General features: G+C 40.1%; 2 protein-coding genes across 2 annotated transcripts; both read right to left on the bottom strand.

Moving 5' to 3' along the window:
* Positions 1-1,482: 1,482 nt before the first annotated feature.
* On the bottom strand, positions 1,483-4,565 carry pane1 (proliferation associated nuclear element). Its single transcript, XM_084079643.1, has 6 exons — positions 4,390-4,565; positions 3,695-3,774; positions 3,014-3,118; positions 2,340-2,419; positions 2,090-2,175; positions 1,483-1,935 (listed from the first exon to the last, which is right to left on the bottom strand). Exons 1-6 carry the CDS (start codon positions 4,444-4,446, stop codon positions 1,783-1,785), a joined length of 561 nt encoding a protein of 186 aa, XP_083935769.1. The 5' UTR covers positions 4,447-4,565; the 3' UTR covers positions 1,483-1,782.
* A 609-nt stretch (positions 4,566-5,174) lies between these two features.
* LOC311036252 (putative RNA-binding protein Luc7-like 1) lies at positions 5,175-16,462 on the bottom strand. The gene is made up of 10 exons (XM_084044832.1): positions 15,897-16,462; positions 14,302-14,396; positions 13,813-13,911; positions 13,520-13,630; positions 11,642-11,785; positions 11,050-11,226; positions 10,646-10,830; positions 10,532-10,561; positions 7,967-8,128; positions 5,175-6,557 (listed from the first exon to the last, which is right to left on the bottom strand). The coding sequence occupies exons 1-10, from the start codon at positions 15,955-15,957 to the stop codon at positions 6,314-6,316; spliced, it is 1,308 nt and encodes a 435-aa protein (XP_083900958.1). The 5' UTR covers positions 15,958-16,462; the 3' UTR covers positions 5,175-6,313.
* Positions 16,463-18,766: the final 2,304 nt, after the last annotated feature.

The following is an 18,766-nucleotide window of genomic DNA, read 5'->3' as shown; positions in this document are numbered from 1 at the left end:
ATTCCTGCCAGCTTATCTAAATTTGACTGTGGACGTGACCCTCTGCAGCTGCAGTAAGCATCTCTGGCAGGGCAGTAACTGTTCCTTCCCATACCTCACAGTAAAATCAGTGTTCATTTAACTCTCGATATATCACTGTGTACAGTACATAGCCTCAATGGTGTTGTCATTGTCTGATGATTATTACTTGATTTTGCTAATAGTCACCATAAAAAGAAAGAATACAGGAGCCTATTTGGGCAATAAGGCCCCTTGAATAATATATTTTCCATTTCCCTCAGCCAGAACACTAGAGAATGCCCACCCATTACCACACGTTACACAAGCTCATTGAGTTAATTTCAAAAGTTTGGACATCCAAATAAAAAGTGGTACTTAAAAAGGGTGGATACCAGTAATTGTTTGGACGATAACATAACTATTATTAGGGTGTTGCTTTGTGTCTGTCTGTACCTGAAATGATGCCAGACATGCTGGGATTAGTCACCTTCTTGGCAGAGCATGAGAGCATTTATAACCCTCTAGCTTATTTTTCCTTCTCCCTCAAGCCAAGCACGGACGGTCACATTTTCAAATGGTCACTGCTCACTGATGTCTGGTCTCACCAGTCATATTACTGTAGGCATTGTTCAGGTATGACAGAGTATGGCACTAGGAAAACAATTGTATTAGGCTTTTTTTTTTTTTTGTAGAGACCATCTATTTTAATTAGAATTAGATAGATGCAGTGGCTATCAAGCATCAAGGGTTAAACAAAAAGAAGGTTGTCCCATATGAAGGCATACTTATACAGTATGTGATTTCTCAAACTCTAGTGCATCGTTCTGGTAATCCACTCTAGTATTCAAGGGCATACACAAGTTATAGTCATTTCTGGGAATACGTTGATCTAGGTATGGCAGTATGGCTCACTGCTTTCAGGCAATAGCAAACCACCAAGCTACACGATTCACACATACAATAAAACATTCACCTATAGGGGAGAATGGTGTAAGATGAGCCAGTGGGTAAGTTGAACCACCCCCTTTATCTAGAAAACTGTGTTGTCATGTGGCCTTTAATCTAGTAAACAGCTGCCACCATTTACACCTGGGCTGTGAAATTGGGAAGCACATGGGGAAGGTAGGAAAAAGAATGTTGCTGGTCAAAGTAAGCTTCCTACACATCAGGTAGAGTGACTGTTATATCAAAGCAAATGTACCCAGGTATAACATTTTATCACTGATCTTATCATTGATCACTTTTTAGAAGTAATATTTGTATGAGCCTTTGTCAGAGATGCTTACTCATAATTTCAATTGATAGAAGACATCGTGAAATAAGGGTAATGTTTAGATTTTATTGCTGTTATTTTGCCTTGCTTCCAGGACAACTTAAGTGAAAAGTGGCTCATCTTACCCCGTTCTCCCCTACAGTACATTCACAAACACACACACACACACACACACACACACACATTTCACATTATGATTTTGTCATCTGTAGCAGGACCATTTGAATTCATCCTATTTATGAGTTTAGTTAATTTAATGTATTTATTTTTTTGTCTTTTGGAATGAATAATTCAATTCAACTGTCTGCGATTTTCAACATTTTAAATGCATTTTATTTACACTGGGATGCAAACACATGTAAAGTGAAATATAGTGGGACCCAAATGAACAAGTAAAAAAAGAACATCTTGGAAGGAAGCAGAGAAAGGGCAGATGGTGGACTGGTCTGAGATGCACATATAAATTATAAGGTCTACTTTGACAAGAAACCACTTCAAACATGTAGGCTTTATGAAAATTCGTCTGGGTCGTTGTCTGAGGGCACTTTGCAGCAGGACAAGTGAGAGAGGTAGAGTGCAGTCGTCATTGGAACCACGCCGGCTGCCACATTCAGAATAGTGAGCAGCCTAGCCGCTGCATTGGTGATACCGTCTGGTGTCGGCTGGAAAGGAAAACAAATTTGAAGTTTTCTTTTCACCATTCAGTGGATAAAACATAGCACAACACTGTCAAGGTCCATATTAAAAATGTGTGGACTGCACTCGTACTTTTGACAGCGTTGACTAATGTGCTTGTGTTTTGATCACATCTAGTACCTCTGCATACAGTAGGGGACAATGGTGTGAAGCAGCCAATTTTCTGACATCCTCCAGGCGCTCTGGGGGGACTGAACCATTTCGAGCTAGTGGGAAGTGAGTGGAAGGCACATTGTCAGACAATAAACACAAAAGCTGAGTCAAGGATTAATCAATTGCTTCCATTTTATCCCAGTCACTGACTACTTTTGCTGCCCACCAGCAAAACTATGGACAAAGTCAGCAAGAATTTGGGATTTACATTATTTACCGTTAGTAACCATGAAACAGACTTTCCCAAGGAAATATCCAGGATCCAAGTAATTCAGGGAATCTTCTGCTGACAGGCAACTATGAAAAAAAAAAAAGTATGGTCATGAATGATCATCAATTACCAACAAAAGAGTACCCTGATCTAGAAAATGACTGACTTATATCAGTACCATATCAATATACAGTATGTGTGGGAAAGTTTCTTACGGATATTTGAAAGCATCTGTGTCATTTTAGATTGAGCTAAAAAGCATTATTTTATACTTTGGCTATTCAAAAATAGCAGATCTACAAGCTCATATCGCGTCACTTCGTGCCATGCTACGATCTGCTATTTTAGAAAAATCGTCACAATTTGTGCAAATCTTTGAATTTATTTTTAACTCCAATCTTTGCTTCTGGGGGTCCATGGAGATGGGTGGGTCGGCGGCCGAATACATATAATTTTGGGGGTCCTTGACATGAAAAGGTTTGAGCACCACTGATATAATAACATAAGTTTTTCAGAAAACTGTTAAGATTTGAAGACATTTGTAGAATCGGCCTCAGGTCTTAATGGGTTCAAGACTAGAAATAGATTTGTAGATGATTGGCAACAGACAACAAAGGTATAATACAGTGTGGACAGATCAAACATTTGGATGGGGACACTGCCCTGACAACTGCTCTTACCTGAGCTCTGAGGTCAGGTTGATGATAAACACCACCAGGTCAATCCTTGGTTTGCCATTACTCTCATCATGCTTAATGTGTAATGGCAGCTTCATTGCCAGTCTCCTGGTTGGCATAACAAACAGAGCATGAGGATTATTTAGCAGCAAATCATTATAGTGGGATTGTGTTGTACTGTGTTATGTCCCTCATATATTCACTTAAAATAATGGTTCTCAACTAGACAGTGGGAGCCCAATGAGCATCATGACAGTGACATGTCACTGATCCTGATATGGAAAGGCAATACAAACAATTGAGGTCCAAGATTAAAGACAGTCGAGAGGACCACTGGCTTAACTGAAGAGTTTAAGATGTCATTGTAGTGTTTGTCACAAAAAACAACAACAAAATAACTTTATTCCATGGCAAGAGAACTTTACTTCTGAAGGCTCTGTTGGCACAGAGGTGGCATCAATTCATTGATGCAATGGTTAACTCACATACCATCATCATGGTTAACATGGTAGGTTAATTAAAAGGTAGGGTAAGTGATCTTTTTTTTTGGTTGAAACAAAACGTGTTTTTACATTCACTTGTTTAATCTGTATCCTAAGTGAGTTCTCTCCTGATTGGATAACATTGTTATCCCGACCTGAAAATACAAATGCATCATCTCTATAGATTACTAATAATACTCACACATTCAAGCAGACATGCTGCGCACTCTCCACCATTGAGACAGCCAGATCCTCCTGCAGCAACTCTTCATATTCTACCAGCTGTGAACAGTGGTGGAAAAAGTCCAGTAATCAAAATTTACTTGAGTAAAAGTTAAAAAGTATTGGCATCAAAATTTTGCACTTAAAATGACCAAAAGTACATAGTCATTATGCATGCCATTATGTCCCATTTCACAACTTTTCAAATTTATAAAATGTATAAAGATCGTTTGAAAGCAGATCTACAAGCTCACAATGTGATCGTCTATTTAAGTGGTTAATGTATGTTTTGTAATAATAATCAAAATCTACAAAGTTACTAGTAACTAAAGTTTACTAAATAATTGCAGTGGAGTAAAAGTACAATATTTGTCTCTGACGTGTAATGGAGCAGAAGTACAAAAAAATGAAATACTCAGTAAAGTAAAAGTACCTTATGTACTTATAAGTAAATGTACTTCGTTACTTTCCACCACTGCCTTAAACAAAACACCACACATCAGTCACCTTTATTAGCTGATCCAACCTTGTGTCGCAGTGCGACGCGTTGAGCTTGTAGATCTGATACAATCGGTGCATAATAACACATTAACAAAACACATCAATGAATAAAATAAGCGTCATGCATTCGGCAGAAAGCTATGTTAATCATGCAAACAACCCAGAAATACAAACCAGAATGGTCGCCTCATTTAACCCAGGTAATGTACTGAATGGCTTCAGAACTGACATGTTGTCAGTAAATAAGATGAATGTAAACTAATGATCTTCGGTTTATTATTAACAACAGCTAAAAGGCAAGTTAGCATAAGAAGCTACACTGTTGTTGTGGTTTCATGCGTGGCGTGCGCTCATTTTCAAACCTACGTCTGACGTCAACATGTAACCAGTGTTGCCAGGTTTTGAGAGAGAAACAAGCAACCAGGTCTAGGAAAACAAGCCCAAAAGAAGCGAGCCATTCGCCCTTTAAACATGCAATTTTCAAAAAAATCTTGAAGATGTGAAAAACATTTTAACACGAATCTTGTATGGGGCACAAAATACTTTCAGATGGGAGGGTCTGTGGACAAATACATTAATATAGGGGTCCCTGCCATGAAAATGTTTGAGAACCACTGGTTTAAACAACGTTAGGAAACAAGCCCGAATAAGCAACTACATTTTAGAAACAAGGCAAAAAAAAAACGCAGCCCGCAACCACCAATATTAAATTACAAGTAACTTTACAGAAAAAGAAGCCCAAAGTCGCGTATAATAAGCCGACATGGCAACAATGGTAACGTCTGTATGATTTTTCTCTAGGTTTGCCACTTGCAAGCAGCTATAAGTGGTACGCTGCTGCCATCTAATGTCAGGTCTGAGCGATGTACAGCAGAACACTAGGACATTGAATTTCTATGCAAAACATTATGGACCCAAGTCCAAAGAGACAAATCCCAATAAAGACACCCATTCATATAAATGGAAGCAGAAGCTTTTATTCACTTCATATAAGATGGCACAGCAAAATACAGATCCCCCAAAACATCCAACGTGTATCACAGCAAAAGAGGAAAACAAGTCAGTTTATTGGGCTTCAACTAAAAAATACCAGTACAGAAAATGCATGTGCACGGCAAATACTTTTAACAATTCCAGTATTGGGGAAACTTGGTTTTCATCACAGGTCAAGTATGTCTATTTTTCCAAGTATAGGCTCATCACTCTAATCATAATTTATAGACATAATCAATGCTGGGTGCCATATTTTCAATAAGCAGGGCAGACTTCCCCTAAAGATGAGAATGGTAAGGCCTGAAGGCAGATTTGTAAATACAAACATCAAAAAATGCCATGTTCAGGGTGTTTTCACATCAATGAGTCTAATGTATGTAAATATGTAAATATTTCCACAGTAGGTCAACCCTTTATTAGAAACTGACATCAGATCCCCAAATGGAACACAGAGGAAAAACAGTATTAACAATGAAGGTCTTACTAATGATAATAAAAAAAATATCTTAAGTAAAATAAAACACAAACTTAAAAGTAGGTTTTGTGTTTCTTCACACCCCATCCTTACAATAACCCAGTGGTTCTCAAAGTGGGGTCCAGGGACCCTCAGGGTTCCTTGAGGGGGTTCCAAAGGGACCCTTACAGGTCCGCAACTCTTCAGAGTATACCAATGGAACAAAATGGACCTTTACAGGTCCATTTGGTTCCATATGTACACTCAGAGTTATGGGGGTCCTCAAATTTAAAAAAAAGTTTGAGAACCACTGCCATAATCCAATGAAGTGTACACAAGATGGTTTAGAGAATAAAAGAACTGCTTCCTGGTCATAACAGCATTACAAGATCTTAAGTCACCTCAGTTCATATTAATTTCCTTACATACATTTTTTCTTTGCATGTGACCTTTTCCACCAATGAGCTCATCAGTCCCCCGGTCCAGATCCTACCCTATCCCCATAATGTAAATGTATATGCCCCATTTTGAACGTGAACACACATACAGTACTGACACGCACGCATGCACGCCCACACACACTCCTGGACTCATCCTGCTCCTTCAACTAAACAATATATCCAAATCCAATCTTTCGATTGTTTCTCTCCCTCATATCTCCCCAGACTCTCTCTCTTCAGAGCTGGAGTGTCTATCTCTCTCAAGTGAGAGGGATCTCTCTCGTTCCCTGGCCTTGGCCATGTCCGGGGAGGTGGACCTCTCCCTGTCTCCGTACTCCACCGGCCTCTCCTCTCGCCGTCCTTGTCCTTCTCCTCCACTCTCTCTCCATCTCTCCTGGGACAGGGAGCGTTCTCCGTCACGGGTGTTAGATGATCTGTCTCTGGAGGAGTCGGACCTGAGCAAAATAATTATCAAACACACAAAAAAGATCACATATACATTGGCGACAGAGCCATTTCATAAATTACTCCACCATATTTTCAATGACATTGACATGTGTTCCTAGTAAAGACAGCCTTCAAGCACTCACAATACTATTCTTTCAACAATAGTCCACACGCAGAAAATGGACCATTAGCCAACACCACTGATAATCAATTGAGAAATGTTAGAACGCTTTTGATTGCTTGATTATGCTTAATTGGCAAATACACCCTTATTATCCAAAACACAATAGAGATACCGAAGCCTATTAGATTCTCATTAAGTGAATCCTCCAATAAGTTTGAGAAGGTATGGGGTCTATTCTTTCAATTTGTCCGGAATTTAAATCCATCCCTGATTGAGGATACGTGAGATCTGGTGGAGCGTTGATATGATGGGCTTGCTGTGGCGGGGGTGTTGTGCTATTATGCAGATTTTAGCCAGCACCAAGCATTATTTTCCACCATGGAGTGCTGCATGACCAGGGGCGAAGCAGGGGACGTGTTATTACGATCCGGTGGGAAAGAAGGGCTTGCGTCATTGATATGTACCGTTTGACTGACGCTGTTTTGTTTTGTTCTGTCTGTGTGTATCTTTTTTTTTAAATGTTTGTATTTCCTGTATGGTTTGAGTTTTTTCTTTTTTGGGTGATAATTCAATCTGTTTGCTAAAATCTTTGTATTTGATGGATTGCACTGGAGGAAGCTTTTACGTATCTTCAGAAGTACCAACTTTTGATGCTTCTGTGGAAAATCCAATAAACAAAGTTTGAAAAAAGAGATACCTAAGCATATACTGTATATAACATTAGAATATGGCACTGCCAAAGGGCCTTTCAAACTTTGATGCAAAGGGCCTCTCTGTGTGGAGTTTGCATGTTCTCCCCGTGTCCCCTAGGGTAGGTACCCTCACAAAAACAAGCAGTAATTCTGGTCACTATACTGCCTCCCCCTTGTCAGCCAGGGCGCCTGATGGAGGGGAAAGGAACTGGTTGGAATAACGTGTTCCTTCCACGCGCTACGTCTAACCAGGGAACCTCCCCCTTGTCGGATGATAAGCGGCCTGCTTGCTCCTCATGCATTGAAGGAGGCATGAGCTTCAGCTTGGGCTCTCCCTAGGCTGGCAGAGGGAGAGTAGCGCCCAGGATTACATAGGCAATAGGCACTGGGTGAAAAAATATGAGTTACAAAAATCGCGGGATTTATTATTATAAAAAAAAAAAGAATATGGCACTGCTCTCTGTTAAGTTGACTGGTAAAGTATGAACTTCAGTGACATAAAGGGAAGAATTGATCTCAGATCAGTTCATAATCGAAGATGTATTCTGCATAGCAGCCTGGGTCTTTTCAAGCACAACAGCCACCAGTGAGACAGCCTCACCTCTTCTTCTTATTCCTGTGAGAGTGAGAGCGTGAGCGATGCCTGTCCTTGTGTCGGTGCTTCCTCTCCCTGTCGCGGTCCCGGTCCCGTTCACCCCCCTCTTCTCTGGAACGAGAGGAGTGGTGCCGCCTTGAATGATGGGAAGATGAGCTGCCTCCATCCCTGGGATAGTTACATGGAAGGACAGGATTAGATAACAAGGAAAATGAGCCTCATTCACTAAGCTTGGGTCAGCACATCATTTGTGCTTATGCACCTTTCCACATACAGTCTGATTTATCACATTTCTTTTTGTCCGTGGATTTTGGCCGACGGTCGTACACCCAAACTCAGGTCTGCTCCAAGGCAGACTTGCATGCCTCACACATTGCGTTATCAGAATGCCTTATTCTGCATGCAAAATCAATTACAATAGTGCCAAACCTCAAATGAAAATATTTATGTGCCCAACATTTGTCATCACATATAAAAACAAATCTATTGCTTGGATGCATATTATAGAAATGATGCAAATGCAACAAATTGTATTCGTTTTCAGTTAACACATTTAGAGCTGAATTATTAGGTCCCGGCCATCAGTGTTGTTTGTCGTTTCTGCAAGTGTGACTTTCATGTAAACTCCAATTTCGCGCAATTAATTTATAATATTGACCACATCACATGAACGCGGTCTTACCATCTGATAAGGATACAGTATGGATGAAATCTAGCTGTGTCCATTACTCCATTTCCGATGGAGTACAGTGGATAGGATATGTTCGTCTAAAGGACGGATTCCCCTCAGTAATCAATAAAGCTCATCATCCTTTTACCACGGCAAAGGTGAGGGAGTAATTGTTCTGTGTAAATGGCTTAGGCTATATAATATCCTTTCTAAGTTTTATTAGCCTTTGGTCTTGAGGTTAAACTTTGTATTCTCATTACACAAGAGTAGGCTATTACTTTAAAATTCAGCAGATCCATCGCGTGAGGAACTCGCTTTCCAAAATACACTGATCTACAAGTTGTCAAGGCGGTAAGTCGAGACACATTGTAGCTTGCAGATCCATCTGTTCATTTTCACAACGTTTGACGAGTGATGACGATTTTCATCTGACGTTGGCTGTTTCCGGTTGCCTTTTATGGTCTTAAATGGGGTGTGTGGGATAATTACTTCCAGGAGCAGCATGGCATTGACATGCGCATTGCACTGTGCGCAAACACTACTAGGCTGCTAGTCTAACTGCTATCACTACGAGAGAAGTGGCTGAGAGAGGTATTGAAACGCAAGTGATTAAAAAAGTGTTTTTGAAAGCGAACATATGGCCACATTTCTCAGTTTCACTACACGGTCAAATCGTCTGTTCATTTTAACGACGATGTACAATGCCGATCTACGCGCTTATCACTCACAACTGAAAATAGCGGATCTACACAGCAGACTTACAACGCATCACGATGTGAGCGAGGTCAGCTATTTTCAGTCATAGATTGTTTGTGGCCTGTCTTAGAGGCCTGTCTTAGAGCTATGTAAAAAAAACATATTTGTATATTAGGCAGCATATACATAAAGTTGTAATGTACTGGAGAATAGGAAGGCTAGTAATATAGAATTCATGTTGGTTTACAATTGATTTAAAAGTTAAGACATTAATATTTTAAGGAGTGTGATTATGCACAATTGATGTCACATTAAAGCAATTTATAAATGAAAAAGGAGTTCATAATATGTATCTGACTGCTTGTATTAACTGATGAAGTATAGCCATGTGCAGTAATATAGAAAATTGAGATTAATCGTATAATTAAAAAATAAATTTAACAGGTGAATTGTAATCAGGGTTTCTGTAGGCATTTTCTTGGCCAGCCAACGTGACCAGTAAGATTGTATTTCTACGGCCAAATGATAAATTAATCTACCATAATGTAATAAAAGTGCCTGTGCAGTGAACCATCCAGAAGACTCGTTACACCTCGTTACTGTGCGGCAGCGTTTCTTTCCACTTTATCAAAGATGCACTGTGCTGTTCCTGCGTTTATAGTTATATCTACTCCATCATGAAGGGCTGTCACTTGCCAAAAATAACAAAGTAGTCAGGACGGACAAGTGGTCTGCTTTTTTAGGCTGCATGTTGGGGCTTGCGTCTTAATATGTAGGCTACAGCCATAATCAGATTTTGTGTTTGATTTGTTACTGTTATGTTTAAATCATGAGGCCAAGGAAGTCAACTTGCCTGCAATGCGTCACCAAGTTATTCAACCACTTTGCTCTACTGCCCTCTCCATTGACTGTCTCCACTGCATTTGTATTATCCACGACAAATTTGTTTTATTATAGTCAATTGGGCCGGGTCGGTTCAGATGCTATCACCTCGGGTTCCAGGTCTGTTTATAATTATGTGTAATACGCAAGTATATCCGATAAGATTCTTACTGAGCGATCATCAGGAGAGAAACTCATGGAGTGCTGTGTAACTCGCGTTTCATTCTCTCTCTCTCTCTCAGTGAAACCACACTGACTCACTTTATTCAATTTATGCCCATAAAAGAATTAAGGAGCAAAACCTTCAAAGCAAGTAGGCATACCTGTATCGCTCTCCACTTCTTGATCTTGACCTGAGAAGCAAACACAGACAGAGTGTCATTTGCAGCACGATACTTTTTGGAGTGAATATGGTTGTCATCATAACAGTTACTCACCTCCTTCGTTCTCTCTCCCTTTGCCTCTCACTCTCCCACTCTCGCTCTCTTTCACGCTCTCGTTCTCTCTCCCTCTCCCTCTCTCGTTCACGCTCCAACTCCCATTCTTTTTCTCGTTCTTCCTCCTTGTCACGTTCCTCCCTTCTTCTCATTCGCATTCTTTCTTGTTTCTCAACAACTGCTTTCTGTTAAAGAAAAAAACAAACCCAGTGCAACATTGTAACTTGTAGCCATGTATCTTTAGTTGAGCTGAATATAATTATGCCTAACCCCAATATAACCCTGTGCTTTGCACAAATAAGTAGATGTATAGAAACAACACATTTAGCCTCTCTGGCATAATGTCAAAATTCTGCCACTTTACTTTGCTTACTAACACGTGTAGGTATAGAAATATGGTTTACCCGTAGCCTGTCAAGCTTTTCACGGATTTCGATGAAGCCCAGGTGCAGTTTGCCTCCAAAGTGGTCGGCCAGACGGCGGTCGTTGTCGTGGAGACCCAGGTAGGCTGAGCATACCTCACACACCCTCAGCTTCTGTTGCTGGAAGCTGGAGGCTGGCATGGAATTCCTGTACACATCCTATAGGAATGGAAAACATTTTTTTTCTTTGACACATTTACATTTTGAACTGTCCTTGGTCACCTGCTGGAGGTAAAAGTACCATTTACTAATGGCATGTGAAAATGATGTATCATTGTGAATTCAACATCTTTACTAAACTTTACATAATTTCATTGTTTTTATTTTGAAAACTTTTTTGCTTTATTCTCCGAGTATAGAATAGAGACAAGAAGCTAAGGGTAGAGAGGCGGAACACATCTCTGGCTGAAATCAAACCAGACCACAGTTGCATACATAAACTTTTACAGAGATACGAACTGCATATTTTGTATACATATTTCAGCAAACTGCTTAAGGACTGAATAGCGTTTGGCTTGGTTGGCACCTTTTTTCCCTTTACACTTTTGAGTAACACCATTCATGGCTCTCTCACCTCTGCCTCTTTCTTCATGGCACGGGTCTTCTCGACCTTCTCGAGAACTTGCTGGGCCTCGTCCACATTACCCTCACCACCAAGCTGCTCTGCCCGCGCCAACAACTTCCCAATCTCCTCGTTCAACTCATGGACACGCTCAGCCTGATTGTGATATAGAGCAAAAAAGACATACGGTTAAAAATAAAGCAACAGAGGTAGTAATTGTAAATGTTCTCTTTTATGTGTGTCTTCGTGTTGTTATGCTAATTTGATTTAGCTGTATCGATTACTGTCTAGGGATGGGCTAGAAAGGTCGACTAGCCGAATAACCGCTGTGGAACAGGTGTTGACTACCAGTTTACGATTAATGGTATAATTGGTGTTAGAAATGCTGATCATGACACTGCGAGCTCTTCGGCAATCAGCATTCAACCCTGCGAGGATTACAGCGCAACAAGAGAAAGCAAAGTGGCCTGGGCCGTGGCGTCGCGGTCCAGGCACCCTCGGTTGAAATCCCTTAACTGACAGCGTGTCGCGGGTTCGCGTCCCGTTCCCGACGACCTTTGCTGCGCGTCTTCCCCCATCTCTCTCCCCGTTTCCTGTCAGCCTACTTTCACTGTCCCTCTCCAAATAAAGCTATAAAAAAAAAAAAAAAAATCTAAAAAAAAAAAAAAAAAAAAAAAAGAGAAAGCAAAGTGCAATAACCTTTTCTTAAAAGCAATGCATTTCACCTGATGAAAACCCATACAAGAGGCTCAGTGTTCTTGCCAAGCAGTAACTGGCGACAGCTGCAACTACCTCGGTTCCAGGTGGGTTTTCCACTGCAGGGCAGGTGTTCAACAAATAGGCCTGTCACCTGAACATGCTAAACATTGCATGATAGGACAGTAGGGCTGGTAAATTAATATTTGAATTTTCCTTGAATATGGGGGAAATATGTATATTCGAATATGAAAATTAATATTAGAATTAAAACAAAACACTTTTTTTTTCATGTTTATTTGACTGGAACAATACAAAAAACAATGTATTATTGGATCCGAGCACTTGATACAATGTTTTTTGTATTGTCCCTGTCAAATAAACATACATTTATATTTAAAAAAAAAAATAATAATAATAATATTCGAATATCTGCCAATATTTCAGACAAATATTTGAATATCATTTCTGAGGAAAGTTACCAGCCCTATAGGACAGTCCTATATACTGTATATGAATGGTCTTAGACAAATGAGAAAATATCAGTCTGATTGATATTTTCTCATTTGTCTTAGACCATTCATGCCTGTCGTTTAGATTAAGTTCAAATGCCTGTGTAATTGGTGAAATCATCAGGCTATGGATTGCATAATGCTGTGGTGGTACACTGTCTGGGGGGGGGGGAAGAAAAAGTCACCAAAAAGACTTGAAATATTCTGTGCTGCTAACGTTAATATTATGATTATGAACCTGTTTTGTTATCATTGGCCTGGTCATTTACTTTTCTAGAAAGTAGGCTTTGATTTTGATATATATGTAGATATCTTTGCCCATCCTCGACATGTTTCACTTTGCTGCTTGATTTATTTTTCTTCATGCTATCCCTGCCTGCCCCCCTCCCTTCCGGAAAACATTAAAACCAATGGAGCTTGCACAAAAACGAGCTTTGACCCACTTCTTTATACATGTAAACCTACATACATGTGATGTGACAATAAAGATGATTCTGACGAGTCGAGTCGGTCGACTCGATTTGAAAATTCACTTAACTAATCAACTACTGAAAAACAGAAAAAGAAGAAGCCAATCCCTATGCTCTATGACAAAGGAAACAGAACATTCATAAAGACCTGCTTCTAACACCCCATAGCTATCAATGCCCACTGTGGACAATGGAAAAAGTGATATAGTCACCTTTGCTGCGACTTCAGCACTGATCTCATCCTGTGTTTCAGCCAGTCTCTTCTTGGCCAACTCAGTCCTACGGTCACAGTCGGCAATAAAAGACTGAAGATGCTCCGCAGCCTGTGCAAAATCACCAAAGCCATGAATGTTCATTCAAACTGTACTTCTACTTATATGTGTGAAATTGTACACACTCACGTTTCCTATGCGAAAGTGTCACTATTACGTCATACTGTTAAAACAATAAAGAGGCAAACAAATGTACACAGATTATCTGTGTGAATGACAGCAACATAACTCACATCCAGCTCAAAGAAGTACTCCTGTTGCTTGGAGGCAATCTCAAAGTCGGCTCTAAGGGCTAGGTCATGTACTTTCACACACTCTCCCAAGTCCATTCTCTGTAGGAAACAAAACGACAAAGATCAATATATTTCATCAATGTTGTGTGAAACTGAAATATCCATTAAATGTAAATGATTTAAGTGTCTGTGTTTGGAAATGGATCATAAGTACACTTTCAGAGTTTACAATGAGAGTACATTATGCCCATTATTAGACAAGACAAACATTAATCACCTTAAAAGGTGATACAAATAGCAAAAACAACAAACTAGCACAATTTCTTTTTCCATTTCATAAAAAAGCAGAGAGAAACATCAGCGTTATTATATCAGTTTTCTGCATATCTTAAAACCATTTGATCTCAAACATTGTCGCTGTCAAAGTCATATTATAGATTATTACAAGCAAGTGCTGGGTACAAGCTGTGGGTCTGAAGTGATACTCACAGTGCCTGACAGTATGTCATGAGGACATGAATCCAAAAGGTGACTCTTGCAGACCCGCTCATCTGTGAATTTGATTCTCTGTCGCATGGTGTCTCCTATAAAGAAGAAAAGAGCACAGGAAAAACATGTACTATCCATGACAAACATTGCTATACGCATAAGACATGCTCTTTATGATGCAGACTTCAAGTTACCAACATATAACGCATTCTGTAACACAGTTAATCTCAAAGTGGATTCCAGTGACTCTCTGGGTTCCTTTAGTGGGGTCTAAATTGTCCCTTACAGCATTGGTTCTCAAAGTGGGGTCTGGGGACCCCCAGGGGTCCTTGAGGGAGTTCCAGGGGGTCCCCAGCTAAATGATAGATTAGGCACCAAATGGACCCTTATTGGTCTGTAACTCTGAGTGTACACAAATGGACCAAATGGACCCTAAGTTAGGGTCCATTTGGTTCCATTTGTACACTCTCAAGAGTTAAATTGACATAGATTTTACAATATAAATTGCGGTCCAAGTGATAGAAATGCCATTAAATGGGGGTCTGTAGCCCTAATGCATGTCAAACTGGGGGTCCTTGAAATTAAAGTGGTTGAGAATCACTGCTAGAGCCGTAAGAAATCTTCTCTTATGGGGGTCCCTGGCATATCTTTTGAAATGGGGGTCCGCGGGCTAATGAGTGTCAATGTGGAGGTCCTTGACATGAAAAAGTTTGAGAACCACTGCCTTACAGGTCTGTACTGTCAGAGTTAAGGAGAGACTTTGAAATGTTAAAGGTCTGAGATGCACTGCTGTTAACAGATAGAAGTGCAAGGTGATAATCATGACAGATCAACACATAACGACAACAGCTGGAGACAAATAAGGGGCCGCAGCAGGTAAGTCATAAGTCATGAGAGTAAATGCAAAACATCTTAATGTTCTTCACAGGCATCCCAGTCATGCAGACAGTCAGTGTTTACTGTCTAGTAAAGTAAATGAGGCTAGTTTAGTTGACAGTCGCTCATCATCATCATAACAGACAACAGGTAGCTAGCCGAGTGGCTAAGTTAGCTATCGAGGCTAGGTTAGCAAAGCATGCCTCATCATTAGTCGCAGTGTTGCCACGTCGGTTTATTATAAGCTACTTTGGGCTTCTTTTTCTGTGAAGTTGTTTGTAAATATTGGTGGTTACCGTTTTTTGGGATTGTTTCTAAAGTGAACTTACTTATCTAAGCTTGCTTCTAATTTTTCATTATTATTTAAACCAGTGTTTCTTTAATATTCTCATGAAAATGTTGTGCCCATGAAGCATTAGTTAGAATATTTCAATTATAATATTGATAAATATTCAACATTTACAAGAGTTTTTTTTTAAATAGCAGATACAAGTACTACAAGCTCACGAACTTGTAGATCGGCTATTCTCAAATAGCCACGGTGCTCACGGGCTTGTTCTCCTTGACCCGGCTGCTTATTTCTCTCACAAACTCTGGCAACACTGGCAGGCTAATGCTAGCCTGCTAATAAGGCTAGCCTTCAAATAGCCTCCAACACGGTGGCCTGGAGACGGATCATAACCGCGGGTGTCATCAACACCCGCCGGGGCAGGGCTTACCATCTCTCCCTGTCCCCATGAGCTGGTCCAGCATGGCTCTCATCTGGGCTTGGGCCGACATGTTTATCCACGATGCTCCTCACACATGCAGGCCTCGGGTCCTCCAGGCTCCGCCGCGGACAACTTTTACCGAGAGGAGAGCCCCAAGTTCTCTCGAAAAAAACAACCAGCTAATGTTCTGCTTGGTTTATTATCCCTCGAGGTGTTTATGTGTAGATGTATATGATGGATATAGAGGCACGTTTCAGTAGAGCAGCAAGTTGTTTCCAAAGTGGCTGCTGGAGGATGTGGATCCACCTCGTCTTCGTCTCAGTTACAAACTGCTCGTGTGGCTGAGTTGAGACTCACAGACAGACCACCCGGTGAATGGACTGAGAGATGTTTGTTTTGTTATTAAAATACATAAGTCAGTGGCACTGTAAGGTGAAATGTGGAGCCCAGCATATTATTCTATACTTCTAGCGGTTTGAGCTAGAAGTTGGCAAGTTTTTATTCAATGTCCTTTTCTTTCTTCTCTCGACTTCCTATCTTTTTGGTCCGCGTCGTAGCCGCGCTCTGCGCCTGGAGGAAGTGCGGCAGTTTGCTCGCGTGTAGGGTAATTTTTTTGCCTTGTATTTGTGCAGTGGTGGAAAATCACTCGCATTTTTTACTTAAGTAAAAGTATCAATACTGAAATATAGAAATACTCTGTTACAAGTAAGAGTCTCGAATTCAAAATGTAATTGAGTAAAAGTACAACGGTATTAGTATCAAAATATACATAAAGTACAAAAGTATAAAGCATTCATTATGTATAATGTCCCATTTCACAAGTTTTCAAATGTATAAAAATATTTTGGAAAATATTTTTTACAAGCTCACAATGTGTCGCCATGCAAAGCATTGTGAGCTTGTAGATGTGTATATGTATAATAGGGCTGAAGTGGGTAATATGTTTTGTAATGATAATAAAAATGTCCAAAGTAACTCAAGTTTTCAAATATCTTTAGTGGAGTAAAAGTATAATATTTGCCTCTGAAATGTAGTGGAGTAGAAATAAAGTAAAAGTAGTGGAAATACTCCAGTAAAGTAAAAAAAAATACCTCCAAATTGTACAGTACTTGAGTAAATATACTTAGTTACTTTACACCACTGGATATACTTAACTCGAAGGCTCTACGTTGATCCGAGATCTATAATACGTTTTAAATTTAAAATGGTCCTGTACAATGTCGCCATAAACAACAGAGCCTCGATAAAGGCAAAAATAATTACCACATGTTCTTCGCACGATGGTTGGCTGCATGATTGGCAGGCGAGTAAAGTGTAGCCATCATCAACCCCAATTATTATGAACTATCGCTTTGAAAGTAATAACCCGGAATTGTGGAAAATACTTTTTTATTTCACTGGTATGACTGAACTGCCATATTATGTATACATACTTATGTATGAGTCATGATAAAACTACTAGCGACCATGACACTTAATTCTCTAAATTATATATTTTATTATGTTGTTTGTTTTGTGTTCAAGGCACGCCCATACAGTCATCCACAAAGTCGACCCACCCTAACTAACCCAAACCAAGCCCCGATAACCGCGGTAGAACAGTGAAGCTACCGTCGCCTGGTGGTCAAATCTGAGATTGCAATACTTCCGCAATTAAAACGCTACTGCGCGTGCATCTACCGTCTGAAACGCTAGTGCGCCTGCTCTATTGGCTCCAATATTGGAGCCATTCCAGAAAGTAGTAGTACTTCCGGGTGCTTCATGCACTTGTGAGAAACTTTCATTGAAATGAGTAGGTGGGGGCGGGGCATTCCGCACTCTAGATATATTTATAACTCGCTCTATGACCCCAACCAACACTGATCCCGCCCCTACTCTACTGGAAAAATGGCGACAGCAATAATTCGGCTCTCTCGCCGACTTGTCACGAAAAACAACTTAATGAGCCATAACAGCGGCTCCAAAACGTCGAAATTAAGCAATGGAGTTCCATGTCGGACTGTGACGTCAACGACCTCGGGTGCAATCCTACCGAAACCGGATAAAGTAAGTGTTTTTGTTCTGTCGGACCCAGTAAAGCTTTTCATTTCGGTTGATGATTGACATGAGCAGTGACCAATGGGGATGCATGATACCTTCTACGAAGTGATTCCACAGCCAATCAACGTGTGTTTGTTTTACGCAAAGGCAATCATAAGGAAGTAAAGTGTTCAAGAAAAATGTTGAAATTTCATGTACTAAATGTACGCAGTCTACTCTTGATGCCGTTGAACAATCTAATATAGATAGCCATATTATAAGCTATTCACTATATACTAGCAAATTTGAAAATATATAACGATGGTAACAAACTGTTTACTGACTGAGACTCCTCGTCTACTCTGATGTTGTAATGTGAAACCTGTACTTAAATTAGAATCTACATCTTAGACAATTCGTTAAAGCCAACAGGAGCATGATGTCCCCCTCAAAGCCAAGTAATTCATTTATAATGACAAGAGAAGAAGGTTGTATCGAGACTTGACTGCGTTTCTGTGAGCTCCAGAGGTTTATACCACCCGATAGGTTACTCTTAATTCTTACCACTTAGACCCTATATGGGTCCCTCAGGTCTCAATTCTAGTGTCTTTTCTGTTTTCTGTTATTGTGGGGAAAGCTGTCGCTGAAATATACCGATCATCTGTCGATCTGCTATTTTCCTTGACAGCTTTTTTCCACAATATGGATGTTGGGGTTTAAGTGGTTAAGTGGAACACCGACTATTAAACCTTGTATGGCTTACTACACTATGATTTACATCACATATAATGTATGTATGTATGTATACATACATTCTATAAAGCTCATGCATTTCCAACATTCTAATAAGGCTGCAGGTC

The sequence above is a fragment of the Gymnoscopelus microlampas genome (assembly GCF_963454915.1).
Source record: "Gymnoscopelus microlampas genome assembly, chromosome: 2".
Taxonomy (NCBI): Eukaryota; Metazoa; Chordata; class Actinopteri; order Myctophiformes; family Myctophidae; genus Gymnoscopelus; species Gymnoscopelus microlampas.
This window is presented reverse-complemented; position numbering and strand designations above follow the sequence as displayed.

Excerpts from the sequence above, each read along its gene's own strand:
- pane1 (XM_084079643.1), bottom strand. The coding sequence starts at position 4,446 with ATGTCAGTTCTGAAGCCATTCAGTACATTACCTGGGTTAAATGAGGCG. Across the intron at positions 2,420-3,013 it reads AACCTGACCTCAGAGCTCAG|TTGCCTGTCAGCAGAAGATT; the intron begins GTAAGAGCAGTT and ends TTTTTTTCATAG. Across the intron at positions 1,936-2,089 it reads GTCCCCTACTGTATGCAGAG|CCGACACCAGACGGTATCAC; the intron begins GTACTAGATGTG and ends TTTCCTTTCCAG.
- LOC311036252 (XM_084044832.1), bottom strand. The coding sequence starts at position 15,957 with ATGTCGGCCCAAGCCCAGATGAGAGCCATGCTGGACCAGCTCATGGGG. Across the intron at positions 14,397-15,896 it reads CATGGGGACAGGGAGAGATG|GAGACACCATGCGACAGAGA; the intron begins GTAAGCCCTGCC and ends TCTTCTTTATAG. Across the intron at positions 8,129-10,531 it reads AGAAGTGGAGAGCGATACAG|GGATGGAGGCAGCTCATCTT; the intron begins GTATGCCTACTT and ends TAACTATCCCAG.